At 31.7% G+C, this 25,751-nt stretch overlaps 1 protein-coding gene across 4 annotated transcripts in view; it reads left to right on the top strand.

The window, feature by feature from the left end:
• LOC149539946 (glucose-1-phosphate adenylyltransferase large subunit 1-like) overlaps positions 1 to 25,751 on the top strand; it is a 180,541-nt gene that overhangs the window by 107,025 nt on the left and 47,765 nt on the right. For 2 of the 4 annotated variants that reach the window (XR_016356325.1, XM_089801159.1), the window contains one exon: positions 1,115 to 1,512. The exons of 1 other annotated variant lie outside the window; for it this stretch is intronic. Coding sequence is in view for 2 of the 3 variants with exons in the window: in XM_089801159.1 (XP_089657285.1) it covers positions 1,115 to 1,216 (102 nt within the window). In the remaining variant the exon portion in view is untranslated. Of the gene's footprint in view, positions 1 to 1,114; positions 1,513 to 3,115; positions 3,370 to 25,751 lie in introns of those variants that run through there. One more of the 4 variants, XM_089801160.1, reaches the window with a different exon arrangement.

Here is a 25,751-nt window from a genome sequence, read left to right as displayed (position 1 = left end):
GTATGGACTTATTTGGTGTTGCATATATATACACACTCATACATATTTTTAAAAAATATATGTTTTTGTATGGATGAACCCAAAATGAATCTGAGGTCAACCTTAAAAAATTTGGATGAATTTTGAACTTGAATCTCGACCCTGCATCCATACTTGGCAACTTAGGAAAAAAATAATTCTTGTGAAAAGGAGAAAATTTTTTTTTTTTTGAAAATCTTAGTCTAAAAATTTCAATAAGAAATTAAAGATTTTCAAAACCTAGTTCAAAAAATAACTTAAAAAATTTCAATGATGAAATTATTATTTTTCGAAAAAATAGCTGTGAGACTATATTATGGTAGAATAATGAATGTGTTATTAAACACAGATCATAAATGATCTATATATACAAGCATAAACAAGAATGTTTCTACAATGAACAAAGACAGAAAGAGAAATATACTGAAGGGAGAGAGAGTTTCTATATTGAACTGAAAGAGAATATAGACCATTAAAAATAGAAGTAAATCTGTGGAAGTGAGAGAAACAAAGACATCTGGAAGTTTGTTGAAAGTCGTCCCCTTCCATTATGCACAACTTTTGTAATTATGACTCGTACACTACAATTCTTTGTTGGTTTCTTTTGCTTGACCTTCCCATCTGCGTAATGCAAGTTTGAATGCCTGTCAAGTATTGCATAATCTATTTTGCAAATAGCTATCCTTTATCATTTCTTGAATGCGGACCTATCTTGAATCTGGTGGTTATCTTCTTATACATGGTTTTTTTCCCAGTTTCTCTAGCAATTCCCTTGCTTTTATTGTTCCATGGGATAGAGGCACGCAGTATCTTTTTACAAGCTTTTCTATTCATTGGCAAACTTCACAAGATATTACCTCCTACTTCGTATCTCTTTCTCTTTCTCCTCTAATATAAATCAGTTGGTTTAATAATCTAGTTTCCCTTGCAAGTCAGAGTTGATGAATATAAAACAAATAGGTAGTTCATTTGAGGGATGAAGAAGAGGAGAACGATGCTGATGGGCAAGATTTTTAATAACTGTTCGTTTGATCTTGTAAATATGGTTTGCATTATTCTAAGAGTCTTCCATTTTGTTGTTTTTGATGTTATGTAGAATATACAAGAAGCAGATAGACCATCTGAAGGGTTTTACATCCGTTCAGGAATAGTTATAGTTTTAAAGAATTCAGCAATTAAAGATGACACTGTAATCTAGCAAAGAACATTGATATTTGGTGCCTAAAGTTGCTGTGCATAGCAAGATAAAAGCAAGGAAATTAGCCCTTGTAAATTAGTTTTGGAAGAGTTGGCCTCCCAATAACAGATAGTATGTAACTTCACTGAAGGCAAGTTAAAGATATGGATAATGTAAATGGGATCGATCGATTGTCTAATGTATGTTTTTAATATTACTGCGCCATCTAGCAAATAAAAGTAAACTTGGAACAACTGATTTAATAAGTTACATGAATTTAGCACGCTAACATAAATCTTGAGAACTTTCTTTGAGAATATTTTGGGTCCTTTGTTAATTGGTTCACTTTTGAGCAGTACATTAGAGAAGAATATTAATAAATGTAAGGATATACTGCTATTTTTCGAAAACCATTTCCCATAAAAAAATGTTAAATCAAACATCTTAGTTTGGCTCTGTCGATGTTTAAGAGATTAGGAATTGAATCTTTAAAAAAAAATTAACTCTCTATATATCCTAAGAGATAAAGATATATTTGTGTCCTGTTGTAAGATATATAAGACATCTGGATGTTTCTTCAAAGTTGTTCCCTTGTATTATGCACAATTTTTGTAATAATAACTCGAATACTATAATTCTTTGCTGGTTTCTTTTGCTTGATCATTCCCATCACGGTAATGCAAGCTTGAATTTCTGTCAAGCATTGCATAATCTATCTCACAAATAGCCAGCCTTTATCTTTTGTTGAGTGCATATATATCTTGGATCTGGCGGTTATCTTCATATACATGAATTTGTTTCTGTACTTTCCTCCAGTTTCTCTAGCAATTCCCTCGCTTTTATTGTTTTGTAAGATGCTCAGTTGTGAGGATGATTTGGCTGCATCACCATAATCTACTAGGCTTCTTGAGTGGATCTATGAAGTCCATAACCCACCTCTGAAATAGTCTTTGCGGCTCTGTGGGATACAGGCATGAAGTCTCTTTTTACAAGCTTTCCTAGTCTTTGACAAGCTTCACAAGATGTTACCTCCTACTTTATATCACCTTCTCTTTCTCCTCTAACAGCCATGCAAAATTAAGTCAATTTTTGCTGCTGCTTCATTGTCGTGGATAATCACTTGCCAAGTCAGGCATAAAATGCAAAAGAAATCTATTTTTTTCAATGGGTGTCGTCTTCATTCCCTCTCAATTTCTTACACTAGTCTTTATCTCTATAGGTAGTGTTCCTTCTTGTCTAGCACGTCAACAAGTAAATGAATAATGAATAATAATGTTAGCCTGTTGTTTTTTTTTGTTTTTTTTTCCTTATAGGCAAAAGCATTAAGTTAATAAAGGGGAAAATGTGATAATTGAATATATGGGCAAAAAACACTATGGTTGTTGATAAGTAGGAGATAATTTCCACAGCAAGTTAAATTGTGATATTGCTATCAGAATTTAACTGTGTGATTTTTGAGTCAAACTCATTGAACCATGTTTTATGAGTAGTTATTCAACATGAATCCATCTCTCATGAGAATAAATGGAATACTTAGCACTCATTGGATCTAGGTGATGCTCACAGGGGTGAAGCACCGGGACCTCCCAAGAGGTCACCCATCCTAATACTACTCCAGCTTGAGTGCGCTTAACTACGGAGTTTCTTCCATGGTTAAACCCAAAGCTTGCAAACCCATTTGCAAAACCTTCACCAAGTGTTGTGCCTTATGAACCATTCATTAGAAAGCCCCATAAGCTCATCAATTGATAAATAAGAGATAATTTTCACAGCAAGTCAAATTGTGATATTGCTATCAAGATTTAACTGTGTGATTTTTGAGTCAAACTCATTGACCCATGCTTCATGAGTAGTGATTCAACTATGGTTGTTATTAAGAATTCAATTATTCACTTATATCTAGTGTAACATTGGCACTAGGGTACTTTGGGATGGATTTTGGTTGCGAAGAGAAAAGGTGACTCAATTTTGAGACAATGGGGGATGACGAGCAGACAGTGATAAGGGTACCAAAGATGGTGGGCTACATATTATACATTATACATGTATAACTTAAAATACTAATTATTAAGCTAATAGACTTATTGTGGGAGCTTTGCTCTTAGAAATGTATTTTATTATTGAAAAAGTTGTAAGACTTTTATTGGATAATTATCTTTTCCCGTGGATGTTAACTTTGTATTAAAATTATTTTTTCTCATTTTTTATTTTTTAATTAAATAATGTTTATAGAAACTTCTCATTTTTAGAATATCTTATAGTTTCCAATTTTTTATAGTTACCATTGTATTTCTAATTATAAATAATTACTATTTTATAGTTTTGAATTGAATTGTGTTTACATTTTGTTTTTATAATTGTTTACATATTTAGAGAATATTTTAATTGTTTTGAACTTTTTATAAAATTAATTGATAAGTATAAATAACTTCAACTCATAAATCTTATAAAAGCTTTGCAAAAAAATAGAAAGATTAATTATATAGATTTAGATTTATTCTAAAATTAAGTGATGATACATTTTTAAAATTAAAAATTATTTTTATTTTTTAAAAATAAAATAGTTTTATGTGAAACAAAAAATAAAATTAAATAGAAAAAATAGAAAAGTTATATATATATATATATATATATTCTATTTAATTTTATTTATAGTTTTAGTTTTGAACTTTTTATAAAATTAATTGATAAGTATAAATAATTTTAACTCATAAATCTTATAAAAGCTTTGAAAAAAAATAGAAAGATTAATTATATAGATTTAGATTTATTCTAAAATTAAGTGATGATAAATTTTAAAAATTAAAAATTATTTTTATTTTTCAAAATGAAATAGTTTTATGTGAAATGACAAATAAAATTAAATAGAAAAAATAGAAAAGTTATATATATATATATATATATATATATATATATATATATATATATATATATATATATATATATATATATATATATATATATATATATATATATATATATGTGTGTGTGTGTGTGTGTGTGTTAGTAAGTAAAAAAAAACTAAAAATGTCAAATTACTATAATTCTTATGCATTAAATTTATCTAATATATTTACTATTAAATATAATAGATATTTGAATTATTGTTTGACTAACTTTCACTAAATAAAGTGTGCAAAAATATCAACTAGTATATTAAAAAATTTGTAAATTTAATAAAAAATACCATAACCAATATGTAATCTAAAGCTTATAAATATATTTCTAATTGTAAAAAGTAATTCTAACCGTGATCTTACATAAAAAAAAAAGATAATTAGAATTAGAATTATAATCCAAAATCCAACCCTAACTCTAATTCTATCTTTTTATCCGATTAGTAAACAATAATTTAGCTTTTAGCACCTTCCAAAATCTACTCCCATCTTCAATGAAAAATTTGGATCACTTGAGAAATGAATCTTTAAACCTAATCATAAAACTTATGCTAAACAAAATTGAATCTTATTTTATATACAATCTAAACAAATTAACCTAATCCTATATTATATTATTAATTTTAAGTATATATCATAATCCTAACCCTAATCTAATCCAATTTGAAAGATAACCATAAATATAACTAAACCTTAATTCAAAACTAAAACTTAATCTAAATATAATTAAACCATGATCATATGTCAATCCTAAATAGAAATTTAACCCAATTGAAAGACTAATCTTGATTAAATACCAAGCCTTATATAATTAACTAACTCAACCCTAATTAAACTATTGTCTTAACCTTATCTAATTGAATGTAACTAATCAATGTTGCATTCACGTGCAATACTCCACTTTTATTCCACATCAAATATGTCACTCCTATTGGCTTATCGTTGCATGCATAAAAATGTGCAATTGCTAGTATAAAATGTTTCAAAATAATACACCAAATTCAATCTTGAACAAAGAAAAATTGCAACATAAACAAAAACCATTGAACATATTGACATAGTAACATTTAATTTATTAAGCATGCTAAGTTAATAACATAAACATACAAATCATTTTCTAATTTATGAATTTCTATCAAAGATTCAAACTTCATTGTTCAAATTCAAAATATGATATCATAAATATGATGATGATTACAATGAGTAGAACAGCATGATATGATGAATCATGATCAATACATAATGAGTACAAAATGTCAAAATCTGAAATGAACGAATCAAGTCAAAATGTAGGAATGCGACAACCTTTAATCATACCCCAATCCAAAGTCCTAATCACTAGAACTTTTGGACTCAAAATCCTCACAGTCAAGGTCCACCAAAGGAACACCAACTAACCCTACATTGGCTTCTGTTTTAGTCTTGTCATTATCAATCTAAGTTGGATCTTATGACTCCACATTGCATTGTGCTACTAGGCTCTCTTTTTACATGTGTGTCCTGTGATCTATGATAAAGAAGATACCGCGTACAACAATTAACTTCTCTACTCTCTTAGAGGTAAATTTGTTGCTCTTAACAAAGTGGATGAATTTGCAATTAGTTGAATTCCTCTTTGAAGTTGAGGAACTAGAAACAAGAGATAGAAAACAAATGGTCATTATGAGAAAATTAGAAAACTAAAGCTCTAAATGTTATAAAATATTAATGTAAAACTTGAATAGGTTCTATAGATGAGGAACTATGAACCTGAGAAAGGAATCAAGTGGCTAGTGTGATAATCTTTGTCATCTGTGATCCTTGACATTTGCACCACATGAATATGGATTCTTATGTGCTATAGTTCTAATGTCCATCTTTTCCAAATCTGGGTATCCTGGAACATAATAAGTTGTAACATATTGTCATGTCTCATTAACATACCCAATAGTAAAACTAAAGCTACTATTATGTAGATAGTAAATAGTAATAATTTAATAACAAATATTTAATTAACATTTACTTGTTAGAGTTGCAAATTTTGTCGACTCGGAGTGAATCTCAACATCAAACATCTTATTAATGCACCGAAAGAACTCGACCTTTACCTCATCATCCTAAAGTGGTGTGACCCTACCAAACCTAGACTTGTACCACTTATGATGCGATGCATAGGTAACTATGTGGAAAAGAGTTTTCAACTTCTCCTACTTGAAATGAATAATATGATGAATGTGCTCAATATAGAATGCTAGAGTGGGGTTCCTCTCATACACAACCAACCTAATCTAGCCAAGCATGAAATTGATATACCCATAAACCTCTCCAAGGGTAGGTGCATGCACATATCCATATTTGATGACCTCAAAAATTGAAGTAATGATAGAGATTGTATTTTGCATCAATCCAAAACTGATTACTCTTCACTGTCTTCTTCATCATCTTCCCTTGCTTTGTTTTGGACAATCCATAGTCAATTCAAAACAAGAAAATTAAGCTGCAACTGGTGGTTCATGGTTCGCAGATTGGTTGTGTTAAAAAAAGGTGCCACATAAGACCTCCCACTCCTTGTATGCATTAACAAACTCTTGGATCACCAAAATATTGGGAGTCTTGTTGTAAAGGATCCTCATCTTTCACACCTCCTTTTCCCATTTGAGCTTAGCCACTCTATTTGCATGTTTTGATAGTTGATCAACAAATGGAAAAAGTAAGGCCTCAACTCTCGCTACCTCTATAAAATCTATTGTAGTTGTAGTTTTTTCTTTCTTCACTTGTTTGACCTCATCTTTGAGTATTTTTACAACATCATTCATATCATGCTCCATTGTTCCATCATGCAAGACATATGTTGAATTGATGTATCACACATCATTCACAACACATTGGTTGAGGTTATGAACTTGACAATGGAAAATTTGTGTACAAAATTTCTCCAATCTATATTTTTGCTTTAATGCAAATAAAAAACCTTCATCACGTATTTTAGGGGCTTCTCAAGTAGAAATTTAGTAACCCCATACCTCTGAACTTCATAGATTTGCAAAGAAGCAGTTATCCACTTTGATTCTTTTGCTTCCCGCACTTGGGCTTGTGCTTGCAACTCACCAATCAACACATTGGGATCATCATATATATTTTTAGAGTCCAAGATGAACTTGGTACCTTCTCAAATTACTCCATCCACCCACACATCAAAGATTCCAACTAAAACCTACTCCCCTTAGAATTTGATTGAGCATCTTTTGATTGGTAGGAGAGGTAGGGTCAAATGATTGAGGTGTTGGTGAAAGAGGTTGTGGGCTTGGAATATTGAATGCATCAATATATTTAACCATTGCTTGGATGGACTGATTCAATTCCCTTTTGTCTTTGTTGTGTTTTGATGACCTAGATAACATACACTTGGTTGAAACTTTAAAATGATAATAATCCACCTCACTGTTCGCAACACCTAGATCTCCTTTTCTAAATTAAATCTCTAAACAGTGGGGTTGGAAACTTCTTCCTTGGTAGTCGATATAACCACTTATGCTACCCAACTGCATGTCTTTGAGTCAATATTTTTAGTTTTCGAAGGGTCGTGCCAATGATCTAAGCACTCCCATAATATTTGGTATGTGTGTTCCAAATGATAGTGGCCTCTTATTTATAATGAGAAAATGATAAGGAGAGACATTTCCCTTCATGGGACATGTCTATTCATTAATTTGATAATTAATAATATGTATGTATGTATGTATATATGTGTGTGTGTGTGTGTGTGTGTGTGTGTGTGTGTGTGTGTGTGTGTGTGTGTGTGTGTATTTCTCTCAAATAATAAATTTATACCATATATATATATATATATATATATTTCTCTCAAATAATAAACTTATACCATATATATATATATAGCCATAGTTTTATCCGACTACAACTACCAAACATCAACACTCTCACTTAGCTAGGAAGGACAAACACAAGACATATATTACACCACTGATAATCTTGGCAAATGACACATTAAGAAAATCTTTGATTAGAAGATTTCTACTATTTTTATATCACATTTGATATCATGAGTATTGGCCTTCAAAATATCAACATATGATATTCACCAAATACCTTGAGTAATGATCTCCAGAATATCAACAATTGATATTCATCATGTAATCAATAAGGTAATGGTCTGCAAAACATCAACATATGATATTCACCATTTTGATATCACAATTGAGTATTAGTCTCCATAATATTAACATATGGTATTCACCAAATACTCTATGAGTAATGGCCTCTAGAATGAGATGCAAGTTATTCACCAAGTATTATGAGTAATGGCCTCCAGAACATCAAGTCATATGATATTCATTGCAAACTTTGTGTAATGGCCTCTAGTACATCGATTTGCATAACATGCACCATATACTAAAAAAATGTTTATAAGGTATGTGCTCACATAGTCTCATAATGCTTACCATATAAACATTCAACATGCAAAAGTATACTCTTTCATAATCTACATCAATATCGTAAGATATCCATCATAATAGAAAATTAAGTTATTGTATGATAGTCACCTTTCAATAACTTCTACAAATACAAGTGTCATCATTTGAAAGTTGTCACTTCCTCATGATGTAGATAGGGGCTAGGCCAATTTAAAATCACATAGTCACAAGGTATATTCATGAATCACAATCCTCTTGACTGCTACAACTTAATGATCACTGAAGAATCAATTTCAACATAGTTTACTCCCTTAGAATCATTGAAGGTTGAATCATATGTAGTATCTACTCCTTTAGACAAATGTGTTAGACTCCTTGAACATCAATCTTTTGAGATCCTTACCAATTGTTAGGCCCTTGATGAAGTGATAGACTCCCTCTAAATATGATATGAATCACCCTTTTCATGCAAGATCATTCTCGGAGGAAAAGATTAAGGCAAATAGCTCTTACATATAGAAATATGAATAAGAGAGACTAAAATGAATATTAAAATGTAATACTCAAGGAAATACTTATCTTCATATTAACATCTCTGATACAATCTTTTGTACTTTTTGGTTTGTCCTCCAAATGTTAATATAAATACTCCCTCTGAAGTAATAATTTTGAACTATTTATATCTTTTATATTTTGCACACACTTGTTAAATTTCTCACATTATTTCGACTTTTTTTGGAGAATCCTTAATCTTAGACACATTGGTCAAATGGATATCATTAATCTCACACACCAAAATTGTCGAGATTCTAGTAAACATAGTCATGCCAGTCTAATATCAATTATATCATTCTCACTGTTATCTTTAGATCAATCTCTCCCATAAGATATTATATTATTTTCATAAAATATCAATTATTATTACTATATATATATATATATATATATATATATATAATGACATGTATCTTTAATTTTAATCACATATTTATGAAATGAATATTAGAAATAAGACATACCTTATACCTACGATGATTTGGTTGGTGTCCCATGCCTTTAACACTTTATAATCATATGCTTCCACACACTTCTTTATATATATATATATATATATATATATATATATATATATATATATATATATATATATATATATATATATATATATATATATATATATATATATATATATATATATATATATATATATATTATGACATGTATCTTTAATTATAATCACATATTTATGAAATGAATATTATAAATAAGACATACCTTATACCTACGATGATTTGGTTGGTGTCCCGTGCCTTCAACACTTTACAATCATATGCTTCCACCCACTTCTTAATTTATTATTATGTACAGTTTATTCAATTTATTACCAATTCAACATGCATCGGATATTGGCCACAGTCTCATTAATAGTAATCAAGTCCCTTTTCTTCAGAACTATCGGGCATCACTTTATTTTCTTTCTTTCTATTTCAACTGGTGCTTATTGGTATTTGATGGCTTGGAGACTGTTGTATGATTATTAGGTCCATGTCCAAAGGCTTCCCCAAACCACACGTTATCAGTTTGGATCAACATTACTAGTGACTCTAGTCAAGGCTCAATCAATGAAATTAGCTTGTTTTGTAGTCTATAGGGAAGAGTATCCAAAATATTAATAGGAGTCTTTCTGAGATAGAGAGTCGTTAAATGTAAATTGTGTGAGCGCACAAGATACATATCAAGACCAACTATGAGGAATGTGATCTTCTCTCTCTCCAACAATAGAGATCATGTGCATATTGGAAATGTTGAATACATTGAGACCCTCATTTGATGCAAATGGACAAAGATGGATGAGTGATTATCTCAGTTGTGTCCAAAAATTCCAACACAAACTAGATCTTCACTCAACTCTTTATCTGAATCTTAGTATTTGAACAATGTAAACACCTTTCACTTCAACTAGCTTGTGTGCAGAACACATTTTGTATTTCCTAGACTTAAACCTTGCAATGCCTTTTGATTTTGATAATACATATCGAAACTTGATCAAATCTTCTTACTGCTTGTTTAAATTTCCTTTTATTTGCATTCACTATGTTTGTTTTAGATAGAGTGGTGACTCTTATTTTCATCATTGTTGCTCTGTAAATTTTCCTATTAGCGTCTTTGTGAAATCATTTGTTGATCTACCTTCAAGCTATTTAGACTTTATAGAAGGAATATGGTTCTGAAACCATGTTAGTTTTCGGAGGGTCCCTGCCAATGATCTAAGCACTGTCATAATATTTGGTATGTGTGTTCCAAATGACAGCGGTCTCTTATTTATAATGAGAAAATGATAAGAAGAGACATGTCGCTTCACGGGACATGTCTATTTATTAATTTGATAATTAATATAATAATAAATATAATCATAGTTATATATATATATATGTATGTATATGTATATATACATATATATATATACACATACACATATATATATATATACATATACATACATACATACATATATATATATACATATACATGTATATATATATATACATATACATGTATATGTATATATATATACATACATATACATTTATATATATATACATATACATTTATATGTATATATATATGTACATATATATGTATATATACATATATATATATATGTACACACACACATATATATATATATATATATTATATTAGATATATACATATATATGTGTATATATATGTATATATATGTATGTGTATATATATGTATATATATATACATATAATATATACATATGTATATATATGTATATATATACATACACACACACACACACGTTCTCTCACATAATAAACTTATATCTCATATATAATTATATATGGACATACTTTTATCCGATTGCAACTACCAAACATCAACAAATATCCACCCTAGAGGTGTTCTTCAGTTTCTTAGACTTTGGAGTTTTGACACTATATTGCACTTTTTGTTAAGTGAAGCCATCAGTCACTGAGGGGTATCATATGTTGAACCTTTAGCAACACTAGACTTGTTAGAACTTAGAGTGATCATTATAGTGGAGTCATCCAAATCTAGAAGATCATCTTTTAGCTGATTTGAGTCCAATGGTAGTGGATTGGTACACGGCTCATTTTTCTCCTGTCTCTGCCTAAATCCAAGTGTACTTCATGTCATTGCTCATTTCTTGCTTCTTGATGGCTTTTGTCCTTGACCCTATCACTCATGTGGTGGAGCATGTAATAGTAGGACCTGTGGATTGTTTGTTGGTAGCTAGTTGCTTTGCTCTAGATTTGGTTCTATCTACATCACAAATAGGAAGATCATCTTTAGAAATTAAGACTGGGGAAGGGGATTTAGAAGCCCTTTTAGACACGATGGTATTAGCCCCATGGGTTCTCATTTTCCTTTTCTCCCTAAGCTTATTCTCAATCCTCTATATTACATAGAAAGTTCTCATATGTATATCATCTTTTTCAATTTCTATCATTTGCACTTCAAGAAGAGGATGATTCTAAACATGTCTTCGAATTTTGGACTAATTACATCTTTAAGATGAGACATAGGTAGAAACTAATCTCCTAGTTGTAAGTGTTGTCCAGTGAAACCTTTGTTGTCAAACTTGTGCCTAGACTTGTAGTATTTGAAATCAAATATCTTCATATCATATCACACACTTAATGCATCGGAAAATGTCTTGCATGAACATACACCTAGTTCAAGAGGAAAATGATTCTTAGGTTTCTCTTCTGGAAGATACTTTTTGATAATATGTGTTATCCATCTAGATAACTCAACCAACACGAAATAATCTAGGACATACCTTGGTAGTTTCATCAACTCACCTTTATAGCCTCTCACACAAATGTACATGAAATGGGGGTACTAAATATAGTAGCTTCCATAAATACTCATCAACTACTTTTCTTGGTTAGTCACCCTCTTCAGCAACACACCAGTTATTTCAAAGACCAATCTATTGGTGAAGACATTGTTCACTCTTTTGTAATCTTTAACTATGCTTTCCTTTTGTAGAAGGGGGTAATATTCATAGATTTTATTAAGATCAATCTATTGGTGAAGATATTTTTCACGCTTTTGTAATCTTTAACTACTCTTTCCTTTTGTAGAAGGGGGTAATATTCATAGATTTTATTACTTTCAGACCATGGTTCATTTGGAGTACTAACCCAATCCTTGGTGTGGGCTAAGCAATACACAAGGTACAATGATTCATAAAAATCATTGTTACCAAGGCATGCTACTTTCACCTAGTCTTGCATAGCCTTAACTATCAGTTCTCCCTAGTCCATACATTGGGTTCCTTCCAAAAACCTTTGTATGGAGAAATACACCCATATTGTGAAAAGGTACACCTAATAAGCTCATTTTACTTTGTGTAGAAAAACTACCATATCCTTCACATAAGGTTTTATGTGTTCAAAAGTGAGAGGTTTTGGTAGACTAGAGCCACGTTTTCTAAAATTTGAGTAGCCAATTCCTTGCTATGACATGTCTATGCTTATTCACACTCCCACTGAACTTGCAATTGAAAGAAGTAAATTAAGGTGCCTTTTATAGTCCATGATACCAGCCATAGTTTTTGGGTTGACATATGGTGATAATATATTAGACTACCTCGTACTCCTTTTTGGGAGGTACCTAACTACACTACAAATGAGGTGTACATACCCTACCCCCTAGTGGGATTCGAACTTGTGACCTCTCTTTCAAAACTACAAGTTCTCCACCACTAGGCCAACTCAAGAGTACATACAAGAGAATGGGTAAACTCAAAAAAGTGTCTTTCTCGAGTATATTAAACAAAAAAAATTATTTCCTTATCTTTTAATATAAGAATTCTTCATTTTGTTTTTGTGAATGAATTGATGTCTAACATCCTAGTTGTTAACACATTCTCTGACCAGATTTGGACACAAAATAGCCAAAGGAAGTATGGACACTTGAACTATGTCATTCTCAATAATTTCTTTTATGAAGGGTTCTTTTGCTTGGCTTCTCAATCTTTCCTTAAAATCTTCTAAATCAAATTGCATGAGGGATGTGTCTCTTAATACTGGGTTTCACAAACCATGCTAGGTGAATTACCAAAAATATAGAATATATACATCATTATATAGTTTTTTTAAAATTATTGGAGAAGACTTTCTAAAAAAAATATGTACTGCAAATTTTTGACAGTAAGAAATGTTTCAAGACTCATCTTATGAGATGAAATTACTTGAAAACTCCATGTTGAAAAACCAACTTTACCTCAAGCAATTTGCCTCGTATTGCAATTGCAATCAAATGATTCATTAAACCTTGCTAAATATTTAGTACAGATGGAATCTTGAAGATTTATTATTCATGCTGATTTATCATGACATGACATCTTTACAACATGAGAATTTATTACCTATCATGTAATGACATAATTTGACCCTTCAATGATTACATTCACTCTTTGCCATCCCATTAGCTTATGATTACTTTGAGATCATGGGAATATTTCTTTCTAATAGTGACCACCTCTTGTAAACTTCATCATAAAAAATACTCCATTATGAGCCTGTGTACCATCCTATACTGGGTGAACTCATTGAAACCTTTAAAAAATGGTTCGTCGGGTTCATAATCCCTTCCAGGAGTGTGGACATTTCAAGACATCAAAACAAGAAGACATAGTGCTGAAATGAATTGATGTATAACATTGGTGAGGGACATATGTGTTTGAACCTTGAGCCTCAATGAACTGAATGAACCTCAAATAAAGGTGGTTCAACGAGTTTATTCAAATTCAATGAGTTCATCAAGTTCAATTGGGTTTATTGACTTATCTCTTATAGACTTAACAATTTTGAAAAATTTAATGAGTTCTATATGAATTTTTGAACCGCATGAACTTCATGAACTTGGTAAACCACTATGAACTCCATTTTAAAATGAATGAACCATAGTGAGCTCTTTGAACCTTCTGAACCATAATGAACTCTTAATGCATACTATTTTTAAAGAAGGCATAGGGGTTAAAACTTTCAAATGTGGGAATACAAACTTAACAAGGTTGAAGTGCAAAGCATGATAACATCGACTTTGATTGTGGACTGCATCATGTGAATGTAGGATGTAGTACCTAAATTGATTGACTTCCTTTACCACTGCAAAATCTTGTTTCTAAATGAGAGAATAATTGAGCTTACATTTCTTTAGAGGTGTGCTTGTAAATGAACTGGAGGCCTCAATACTTGATTCATCTTTCTACAAAATGATACCTAATAGGGTGTGTTATTATGAATAATAGTAAATAATAAAGTCATTTTAGTAATCAAGACAGATCAAGGTAGGAGCATCTGTAATTGCACTTTTAATTTCTTTAAATGCTCTTTTTTCTTCTTCACTCCATTTAAATGCCTTTTTTTGCTCATTATCCCAACTACACAATTCATAGTCTTAGTGAAACCTAGAAAAAATCTCTTCAAGAAATTAATGTGTCTAGAAAAAAGACTCGACTCCATTGCAAATAGAAGGGAGACTCAGTTGTTGAATAGATGTTACCCACTCTAGGACCACTTCCATACCATCTTTTGAAACCATGTATCCAAGTTATCTACTTCTGTGACTTGAAAGGTCAACTTCTCAGGGTTTTATGAGATCCCATGATCTCTGCATTGTTGCACCACTACTTTTAGGTCCTTAAGATGTTTCTTAATGTTCTTGGAAAAATAAGTTAAATCATTTAAATATAAGATGATAATTCTATCCTTCAAGTATCTGAACGAGGAACTCATTGCCCACTGCAAGGTTTCTACCATGTTGATCAGGGAAAAAGGAATTCAGTTATATGCAAAAGGTCTCCAAGGTGTGATGAATGTTGTGTTGTGTTGATCATGCTTGGCTACACTTATGTGGTTTTACCTTGGAAAATTGTCTACCATCAACACCATCTCAAATCTGACCACTGTCTATAGTGCATGATCCATCACTAAAAGGTCATAGTTATCTTTCAAACTCACCTGGTTCAAAATTTGAAAATCTATGTAGATTTTGATCTCAACATATTTCCAATGGACGGTCACAATGTTGGATATCCATGTAGAATGATGGATAGGGTAGAAAATCCTCATTTTCAACAATTTTTTAACTTTTCCATACATAGATTCAAAAACTTTAGGGTTATAATTCCTAAACTTTCACTTAAAAGGGGTGATATTAGGTTTAAGGGGAATGCAGTGTTGAAATAATCTATTCCTAAAATCTTTTAGGTCATCATAATTCTAGGAAAGCACATCCTTGTACTCCTTTGAAAAGTTCACAAAAATTGTGGTTCTCATCTGAAGTACATTTCTTAAAAATCTATACCCATCTAGCATTAGAATTATCACCAACATTAATCTTCGTACATTCTCCCTAGTTTTTTGAAATCTGAGTCTCTTTCTTTCTAATGTATACATCTCTATGGGAGAAAATCTATTCTGGGGTAATTGAGCCCTTTGTGATTTTATTTCCCTTTAGCTAAATGACATCTTGATCAATTTCGATTCTACAATCAAGACTAAACTCTTTACAAGTGGCCTCAGACTCCTTGAAATATGAGTTTACAAATGTCTGAGAACTCTCCAGGAAATGTTTGATATGAGAATCACCTTCAAAGACTTGTGAATGTTCAAAACTATCAGGAAAATACTAGACTTGTAAACCATCTCTATTCAATAAGTATCTTCCCTGAAATTAGGACGAGGTAACAAGAGAGAAGTTGAAACATCCAATGAGTATGCTCTAGAATTTTGATTTCTAGGGATGGCTTCTATATAAAATCCTTCAAAATATTCTAATTGATCCCATACCCTATTACGATAATGTTTTAGTCTTTCATTCTTAATAGTGAAAATACTTCTCACCTATTTTACTATCAACTCAACATCTCCTTTCACCTTGAGTAATTATATACTTTTTGCTTTGGCTTCTTGCAACCCTGTGAATAGAGCTTTGTATTTTGTAGTGTTATTAGTATTTTTAAAATCTAATTTAAAATAAAAAGGAAAACAATCATCTTGAGGCGAAATCAAAACCACCCCTTCCCAAGACGTTGAGTTAGACAAACTCTCATCGATCTCCATAACCCAAGGTTATTCATTCACAATTGATAGTTCTACTTATTTTTCTTCATACAATATTTTAGCTTTAGGGTTGTTTGAAGGGATACTATAGATTTACTCTTATCCTCTGGCTCAAGCTTGACTTCATGTTTACGAATTAAAATTATAACCTTAGACAAGTCCATCTTTATCTCCCCATCTAAATCTTTAGCAAATATTTGACTTGGGAGCATGCCATGTTGATATTTTGGTAGCTTTAGTAGGAAAAATCCGTGAGATTATATGTGTGTGTGTGTGTGTGTGTGTGTGTGTGTGTGTGTGTGTGTGTGTGTGTGTGTGTGTGTGTGTGTGTGTGTGTGCATATATGTATATATATGTGTATATATATATATATCTATATATATATATATATATATATATATACATATACATATATATGTATATGTATATATGTATATCTGTATATCTGTATATATATGTATATATATATACATATACATACATACCTATATACATACATACATACATACATACATACATACATACATACATACATACATACATACATACATACATACATACATACATACATACATACATACATACATACATACATACATACATACATACATACATACATACATATATATATATATATATATATATATATATATATATATATATATATATAGGCACACACACACACACATATAATCATTATATTAATTATATTAATGAATAGACATGTTCCATGAAGGAACTTGTCTCTTCTTGGTTTACTCATACAAATACAAGAGGTCGTTTCTATTTGAAAAACACATACCAAACATTATGGCAATGTCATTACAAATACAATGATCTTAATGAAAACCAACATGGAATAAGAGCCAGGTTGGGAGGAAGACCAGATGAAAGACACCATTCACATATTGAGAAGTCATGAGAATATGTGCAGTTGTAAACAAATTCTATTATCATTGTGGTTGTAAGATTTTCATAGAGAATAAATTCTTTTTCAACCAATCAAGGAGAGTTGTGTTGATCAAGCAAAAGGTAAGGAATGCATTCCTCCTCTAGTATTTTCTGATTTGATATACATGGAGCTTCATTGGAGCAGCTTGACCAAGGATGTTAATGCACAAATAAGTATTTATTAGTGTTATGTATTTCATTTATCTACTCATTATAGTCTCTCTTATTTTTATTTCAATAAGAGGTAGTTGCCTTGGTCTCTTCCGAGAATTTTATTGCAGGAAGAGGGAGATTGAGATTTAGAGGGAGCCTAAAATTTCATTAGAGGCAACCTTGAAATTGAGGGAGAAAATAGAGAGTTCAATTTATTTGACCTTCGGTGATCTCAGTCATATATATTCAAAGGGAGTAAAACCTTGTTGAGATGAATTCTCTAGTGATCAATAAATTGTAGCAGTCAAGAGGATTGTGATTCATGAATATATCTAGTGAGTACATGATTTTAACTTGGGCCTACCCCCTATGTACACCATGAGAAGTGACAGATTTTGAATGATGTCACTTGTATTTGTAGAAGTTATTGAAAGGTGACGATCTTATAGTAAATTAATTTTCTATTATGATGGATATCTTACGATGCCTATGAAGATCATGATAGATTATAGTTTACATGGTGGATGTTTATATGGTAAGCATTATAAGAATGAGTGTGCACATACCTTATAAATATTTTTTGAGTAATTGGTGAATGTTATGAAAATTGATGTTCTAGAGTGCCATTACATAGAGTACTTGGTGAACATCATGCAACTTGGTGTTCTAGAAGGCCATTACTCATAGTACTTGGTGAAGATTTTGCATCTCAAAATTTTGGAAGGAAATTACTCAAAGAGTATTTGGTGAATATCATTGATATTCTGGGAGACCAATACTCATGATATCAGATGTGATATCAAACATTTTTGAGTAATTAGTGAATATCATGTATTCTGAGAGACCAATACTCATGATATGAAATGTGATGTCAAATATTTTTGAGGAATTGGTGAATGTTATGTATTCTAAGAGACCATACACATGATATTATATGCAATATCAAACCTTATTGAGTACTTGGTGAAAATCATGTATTATGATAGATCAGTACTCATGATATCAGATGTGATATCAAACCTCATTCAAGTACTTGGTGAATATCATGTGTTGATGTTCTGGGAGACCAATACTCATGATCTAGATGTGATATCAAACCTTATTTGAGTACGTGGTGAATATCATGTATTGATATTCTGCAACAGTAATACTCATGATATCAAATGTGATATCAAAATGGTAAATATCTTTTGATCAAAGATATCTTTTAAAAAAATTATACCTAATATTACTAATGGTGTAATAAACATCCTATGTTTATCCTCCCTGGCTAAGATGGATAAACCTATGAGATTAATTAATATAATAATTATATATATATATAAATAACTATAATTAAGATTATTATTAAATAAATTATATTAAGAATAGACACGTCCCATGAAGGAACTTGTCTCCTCTTGGTTTATTCCTCATACAAATACAAAAGGTCACTACCATTTGAAAAACACATACCAAAAATTACAACAGTGTCATTACAAATGCAATGATCCTAATGAAAACCAACATGCCATAACTGGTTGGGATGTCTTCCACACGAATTGTCAACTTCATCCTCTTATTTGAGTATGCTTCCAAATCAACCTACACATCTTTAACTGACCCCATCAATGTAATTTGTTTTTCGTCCATGGAATTAAAGCTTCTAAAAGTTCTAGTGAGGGTTAGGTTAGATTCTTTTTCTATAGAAGAGGGAATGTTGTTATTGAAAGCTCCTAAATTAATTACACATTTACTTATCTTGTGACCATTTAAAATAAAAGATATGTATAATAGATTTGGGCATTTTCTCAAATTATTTGAAAAAATCATTTAGGGCATCAAAAAATCCCCTAGATTCATGTTGGAATGGTTCAAGAGGGAAGAACAGTAACTCAAAGGTCAAAGGTTCATCTAGAAAAAAATGTTGGCTACTAGACTATGTTTGATTCAGTTCACCCTTGACATATTTGATTAGTTTGTCTAATTCCTTAGGATTAAGCTTCAAGCATTTAGTGGGGGGATTTTTGAATTATTGAGGACTCACAATCTCTTATGTCAATCTTTAGTACTGTCATCTACAGAGTTTTTCACAACAGCTATCAAATTCTTATTGCTTGATTATGCATGTCTGTTTCCCTAGGGATAATAAATTAAGGAGTGAGAAAAGCTAATATTGTAATCATAGGAAAACTTTGTTAACTCTTGAGAAGAGAAGTGTAGAATTATTAGTTGTAATCTTTTGGGGTACACCAAATTGAACCAAAGTATTATTTTTTAGGAAGTCATATATAACTTTAGAAGTAGTTTTCTTGACAGGTACAACCTCCACACATTTGGTAAAGTAATTTGTCACAATCAAGATATATGTGTGTCATGTTCTTGAAGGGTGGTGAAGTAGTCCTATAAAGTCAAAGTCCCATTGTTTAAAACCTTCTTCAATTACAACATCTTTTAGAGATAATGTTTCCAATTGAAGCCTTTGAGTAAACAATTTATCCTTTTTGTAGTCAGCAACCCACCTATAGGCATCTATGGACATCCCAAGCCAATAGAAATACTTTCTAAGGATCTTGAAAGCAGCTAATGTGGAGGAGCAATGTTGGCTTCACACTTTATCTTGGTAAGCTTTCAACAATATCTATTATTGTTCTTTGTCCACACATCTTAAGAATGTGTCATCTAGGTCTTTCTTATACAAAATATCTTGCTAAATTACATACTTAGTCTACTTCAACTTCACTCCCCTCTTCTATGTGGGTGTATGATGATATGTGCAATCCTCATATGTGTAGTAGGCTACATCTAAAAACCATGGGTATTGAAGGCTTACCAATAGGACTTTAGGAAGTTCTTCATCCTTTTTTATATTATCCTTAGCAATCAAATTACACAAGCCTTAGCCCTTGACCAATTTAGTCAGTCATATATCCAAATCATATTCTTGTATCTTTGCCACCCATGTTGCCCTTTTGTTCATACCGACCTCTTATTGAATTGAAACACTTCTAATGATCGAGTAAGGTACATAGACTATGGAATGCAAATGTAGGATGTAGTACCTAAATTTCTTGATTGCCTATACCACTACAAAATATTGTTTCTCAATGAGAGAATACTTGAGCTCATGTATATTTAGAGGTGTGCTCATAAATGAAATTAGGGCCTTGATACCTAATTCATCTTTCTACAAAAGGATACCTGATGGGGTGTGTTCTGATGAATAACAATAAATAATAAAGTCCTTTTTTAAATCAAGACTAATGAGGGTGGGAGCATTTGCAATTACAACTTTAACATCTTCAAATGCTCTTTTTGCTTCTTCTCTCCATTTAAATGCCTATTTTTCGCTATCATCCCAACTATGCACTTTGTAGTCTCAACAAAATTTGGAACAAATCTATTCAAGAAATTAATGTTTTGAAAAAAGGACTTGACTCCATTGCAACATGAAGGGAGACTTAATTGTTGAATAACTTCTACCCACTCTAGGACTACTTTGATATGATCTAATAAAATGATGTATCTAAGTTATCTACCTTCTGTGACTCAAAAGGTCAACTTCTTAGGGTTTAACGAGATCCCATAATCTTTTCCCCATTACACCATTGCTTTTATATCCTTAAGATGTTTCTTCTTTTCCTTAGAAAACACAGTTAAATCATCTATATATAAGACAATAATGCTATCATTTAAGTCTATGAATGAGGAGCTCATTTTCCACTAGAAGGTTTCTCCCATGTTGATCAAGGAAAAAGACATTCGATTATATGCAAATGTTCCCCATGGTGTGATGAATGTCATCTTGTGTTGATCGTGATTGGTTATGCTTATGTGGTCATACCTAGAAAAAATGTCTAATGTCAACATCAACTTAGATTCAACCACTGTCTATTATACATGATGCATCACTTATAGGGCGTAGGTATCTTTTAGACTCTCCTAGTTCCAATTTTAAAAATCTACACAGATTTTGACATCAACATGTTTCTTGCGTATGGACACAATGTTGGATATCCATGTAGAATGATGGATAGGGTATAAAATCCTTATTTTCAACATTTTTTTAACTCCTCCAATGCCCTACTATAGTCGGTAATGTTTCAGCCTTTCATTTGTAACAGTGAAAATACTCCTCACCTATTTTACTATCATCTTAGCATCTCCTTTTACCTTGAATATTTTCATACCTTTTTTAAGTGGTAAAATGGAAGCACTTTAAATAAGATATAGACTTCCAATTTACTTGGTCACTAAGCCATTGAATTGCAATGTGAAATGGAAAGAAGGGAATTTCCAAATGTGATTCCACTTCTAACACAAATTAGATTAGCTAGGACCCAAAAGAGGAAGGGTGCTAATACTAAATCTGGATTATAGGAGGAATACAATACAAGGGAATGTGCTCTTTGTCCCTTTGATATGACAACATGCATATAAAATTAAACTAATTACCTAGGAAATGTAAATCTAGATGCTATATGAATACAATTAGCCCAACTAAGATACAAATCTAGGGTGAAAATATGAAACAAAATGAAAAATGAAAGAGTCACCTTGAAATGCATAGAGGAATATATTTTTTTTCTTAAGAACTCTTGTATTTGAATCTTTTCTAAACTTCCAATTGCGAATCTCAGAATAAAACGATGAAAGGAAAAAAACCCAAAAATCTCCCTGGAATTTGAGTTTGAAAGACTAGGTTGACTTGGAAGGACATCCTACAACCAAGTTGAAATATTCTATGACTCTAAAATTGATGATTCTAGAAAGTTCACAAACTATAGGTTCTAGATTTGTAATCCTTTTTGCTCCCAACATGAAAATCAACATACAAAAGAAAGGTTTGGGGGTTGGGATTTGATGAGGGCTTGCCTTGGTCAAGCCCTAGGTTAAGGAATTAACCACAAATGAGAAATGTAAATGTAAATGAGTGTAAAGAATAAGATAAATGTTAGGGTTCACCTTGCCCATGTGTATGTAATGTTGTTACATTGTAGATTTTGAATTAGGAATGTAGGGTATCTCCACTCTTTTCAACTCATGATCTATCATAATTCCATCATGGTGCCATGGATATGAATATGCATCAATGAAGAAGAACATGAATTCTTCAATGTGGATCTCCTCCCTTGATGGCCAACAATACACTAGATCTTGAAGATGAAGTGCTCACAAAGGGTTCTTCAATGCTAGATAGAAATCTCCTTTATTGAATTCTTGAACTCCTTGAAGGAAAAAGGCAAAAATATTCAATAGAGAGCAAGAGCTAGAGTACATGAATAGTGATTGAGATGAGATATGAAAATGAAGCCTCCAAGTCATATTATATATGAGTTTTAGGGTGGGAAAATAATACAAATAAATTGGATAATGGTCATAAACTAATTAAAATCCCAAGGACTTTTGGGCCCTGAGATCCAGAATTGTCGAGGACTAGGTCGACTTAGTCCAAGACTTTGTCGACTTGGGACAGCTAGGAGGATAGCTCCTAGGTGCCATAGAAAGCTAGGGAGGATGCTAGAAGGATATGGTGGAAAGATCGAAGAGAGAATAGGAAAAGAGGAACAAGAACATGCATATCCATGGTCCGAAGAAGGAATCATGAAGAGGAGGGAGATAAAAGGTCTTAAAAGGAAAGTGTGTCCATTTTAAGATGGTATACATTTAGTGCCCACTTTAGCACGAGTATGAGTTTCCTCAAACTTGTGGTAAAGTAAAAAAAAGAGCGAATCTTATCATGACTAAGGAGGAAAAGAAATCATCAAGCCCCCAATAGACTTGAGCCTTTATCACATCCAGAATCATAATAAGAGAGATAATTGCTACGAAACCAAAAGGAGATTTAGTTTCTTTCCCAATAAGGTTTGTGTGCCTTATTGTGAACCATAGAAGGAAAAGGAAATAAACAGGTGAAAGGTATCCACAAAAGGGGATGGCATTTAATAGTCTAGCAAGCGTGTGTGGCATGCTAGTTAGTCCATTGAGGGATTCAAATTCAACAAAACTCCATGTCCCAAAAAGGAGAATAAAAAATTGATCCATGTGTATCCTTATGGTATCAAAAAAAGACCACAATTCCCAGGCTATTAGTTGTCAAAAGATGGGCCACAAATAAGGATCGGGCCTCCCAAAGTGTCAATAGTTAAGAGAGAGATCCAAAAAGAGACCAAACTCTAGTAACTGTCCATAGCTCCTGGAAACTAAAAGGAAAAATACAAAGAGAGAGGCAAAGCATGAAATTATAATGCATAGATTTGGGTATACATTAGAAATCATATCAAGCACTAAAGGATGAGTTACTCCAAACTATACAGAAAATATGTATTTGTATTCGATGGGAAAAGGATGAGTGGACTGTATGGCCCCACATTAAAGAGATCACAAATGCCTTAACGAGAGAAATAGCTTTAACAAAAGCATACATCAATCCATGAAAGAATATTTCCACTATGATATTCTCCCAAGAGGAGAAACATATCAAGGGAAATGAAAACAACAAAAGGAGAGGGCACAAAAGGGATCTACTAACTAAGGGGTTAGTAAGATCATATGATAACATGCAATTTTATGTCAAGTATGAAATTATCATCATTCCCTAAAGGAAGTAGAACTACGACAAAATGGAGGAAAAGACATAAAAGAGATATGAAGAAAAGTATTTTTGGGACAATAACATGGAGACCAAAAATAATTAATGCTACCATATCATAAGCAACCAAGAAGACTACACAAGACACTAGTATGAACAATAGAAAAACTACAACATAACATGAAGAAACATATAGAAGAAAAGAGATACAAATAGAAGAATGACAAGATGATTATGTTATGCTATTGATCTCAACAAAGAAATAAGGATCGTCTAAAGAAATCAAAAGACAAAAACACAAAGAACAACATGGGAGAAATACGACACAAGAACACTAAAAACCACCATGATAGATGGACTTCACATCAAGTGTTCCATGTGCCCCCCCCCCCCCCCCCCCCCCCAACAAAAAAAAAAATGTATCTAAAATGGTAAAGGAAGGATGGTGAATGGCAAGAGGAATCACATCCATAATAGTAGGAATCACAATGAGTTCTAAGAAAGAACTTTGATAGTCACTATGCTCATTACTACAAGTGATTATAAGTTTCATAGAAAACATGTTAGGAAAATCACTATCCATACTAATTAAATATTCATCACTACTATCATCTAAAGTATCTTCCATATCTACATTAATAGAGTCTAAAATATGAACAAAATCATCATGCAAAATGTTACCTTGTGTATCTTCCTCCAAAGACTTACATAGTCTAATCCTAGGAATGTACAGGTTGAGATGAACATGTAGGTTGAGAATCAAGAGAATGAGCTTTAGCCTTATCTTTATCTTGAGATTTCTTATGATGCTAATGAGCATGTTGGTTACAAATAGTCTTATGAGGGATAGAAGGAGGAATAAGATAAACAACCATAGGTTCTAAAAAAGGAACATCAATGGGTATAGATGTAGTAGTTGAAGGAATAGAGGTAGAAGTAGAATGAATAGATGGAGTAGGCAAGACAGGCGAAGGTGGACAACCCTTAGGAAGACTCAGTTCCATGATCTTAGCTACTTTATGTCTTTGATAATTTCTATAGACATGATTGAGATGAGTAGGTGGTTTTTCAGGATGAGATGCCCAATAAAAATTGATCTCATCATAATCCCTAAGGCGTGATGGTTTATAAAGAGAATGATTAATAATAATAGCTCCATCACATGGAAATTTTAAGGCATTTATTAATAGTGGAAGCTACAACTTGCATGGAAGAAATCCATGGGATATCAAGCTTAACTTGAAATTGATCAAAAGTAGGAATAACAAAAAAGGTAGTATAAACAAATATCCCTAAAGGTTCAATAGGTAAAGTGATAGAACCTTGAGGACAATATAGAAAACCATTACAAGTTTGAATCCACATAGGAGTTGAATCATAGGTATCACTATGCAATAGTTTTTTAAAATTATGTTCTTCAGTGGTAACATTCACAACAGAGG

The sequence above is a fragment of the Cupressus sempervirens genome, chromosome 9 (assembly GCF_028749045.1).
Source record: "Cupressus sempervirens isolate cs-2001-9-10 chromosome 9, ASM2874904v1, whole genome shotgun sequence".
Taxonomy (NCBI): domain Eukaryota; kingdom Viridiplantae; phylum Streptophyta; class Pinopsida; order Cupressales; family Cupressaceae; genus Cupressus; species Cupressus sempervirens.
Note: the sequence above shows the minus strand (reverse complement) of the source record. Positions and strands in the feature narration are given on the sequence as shown.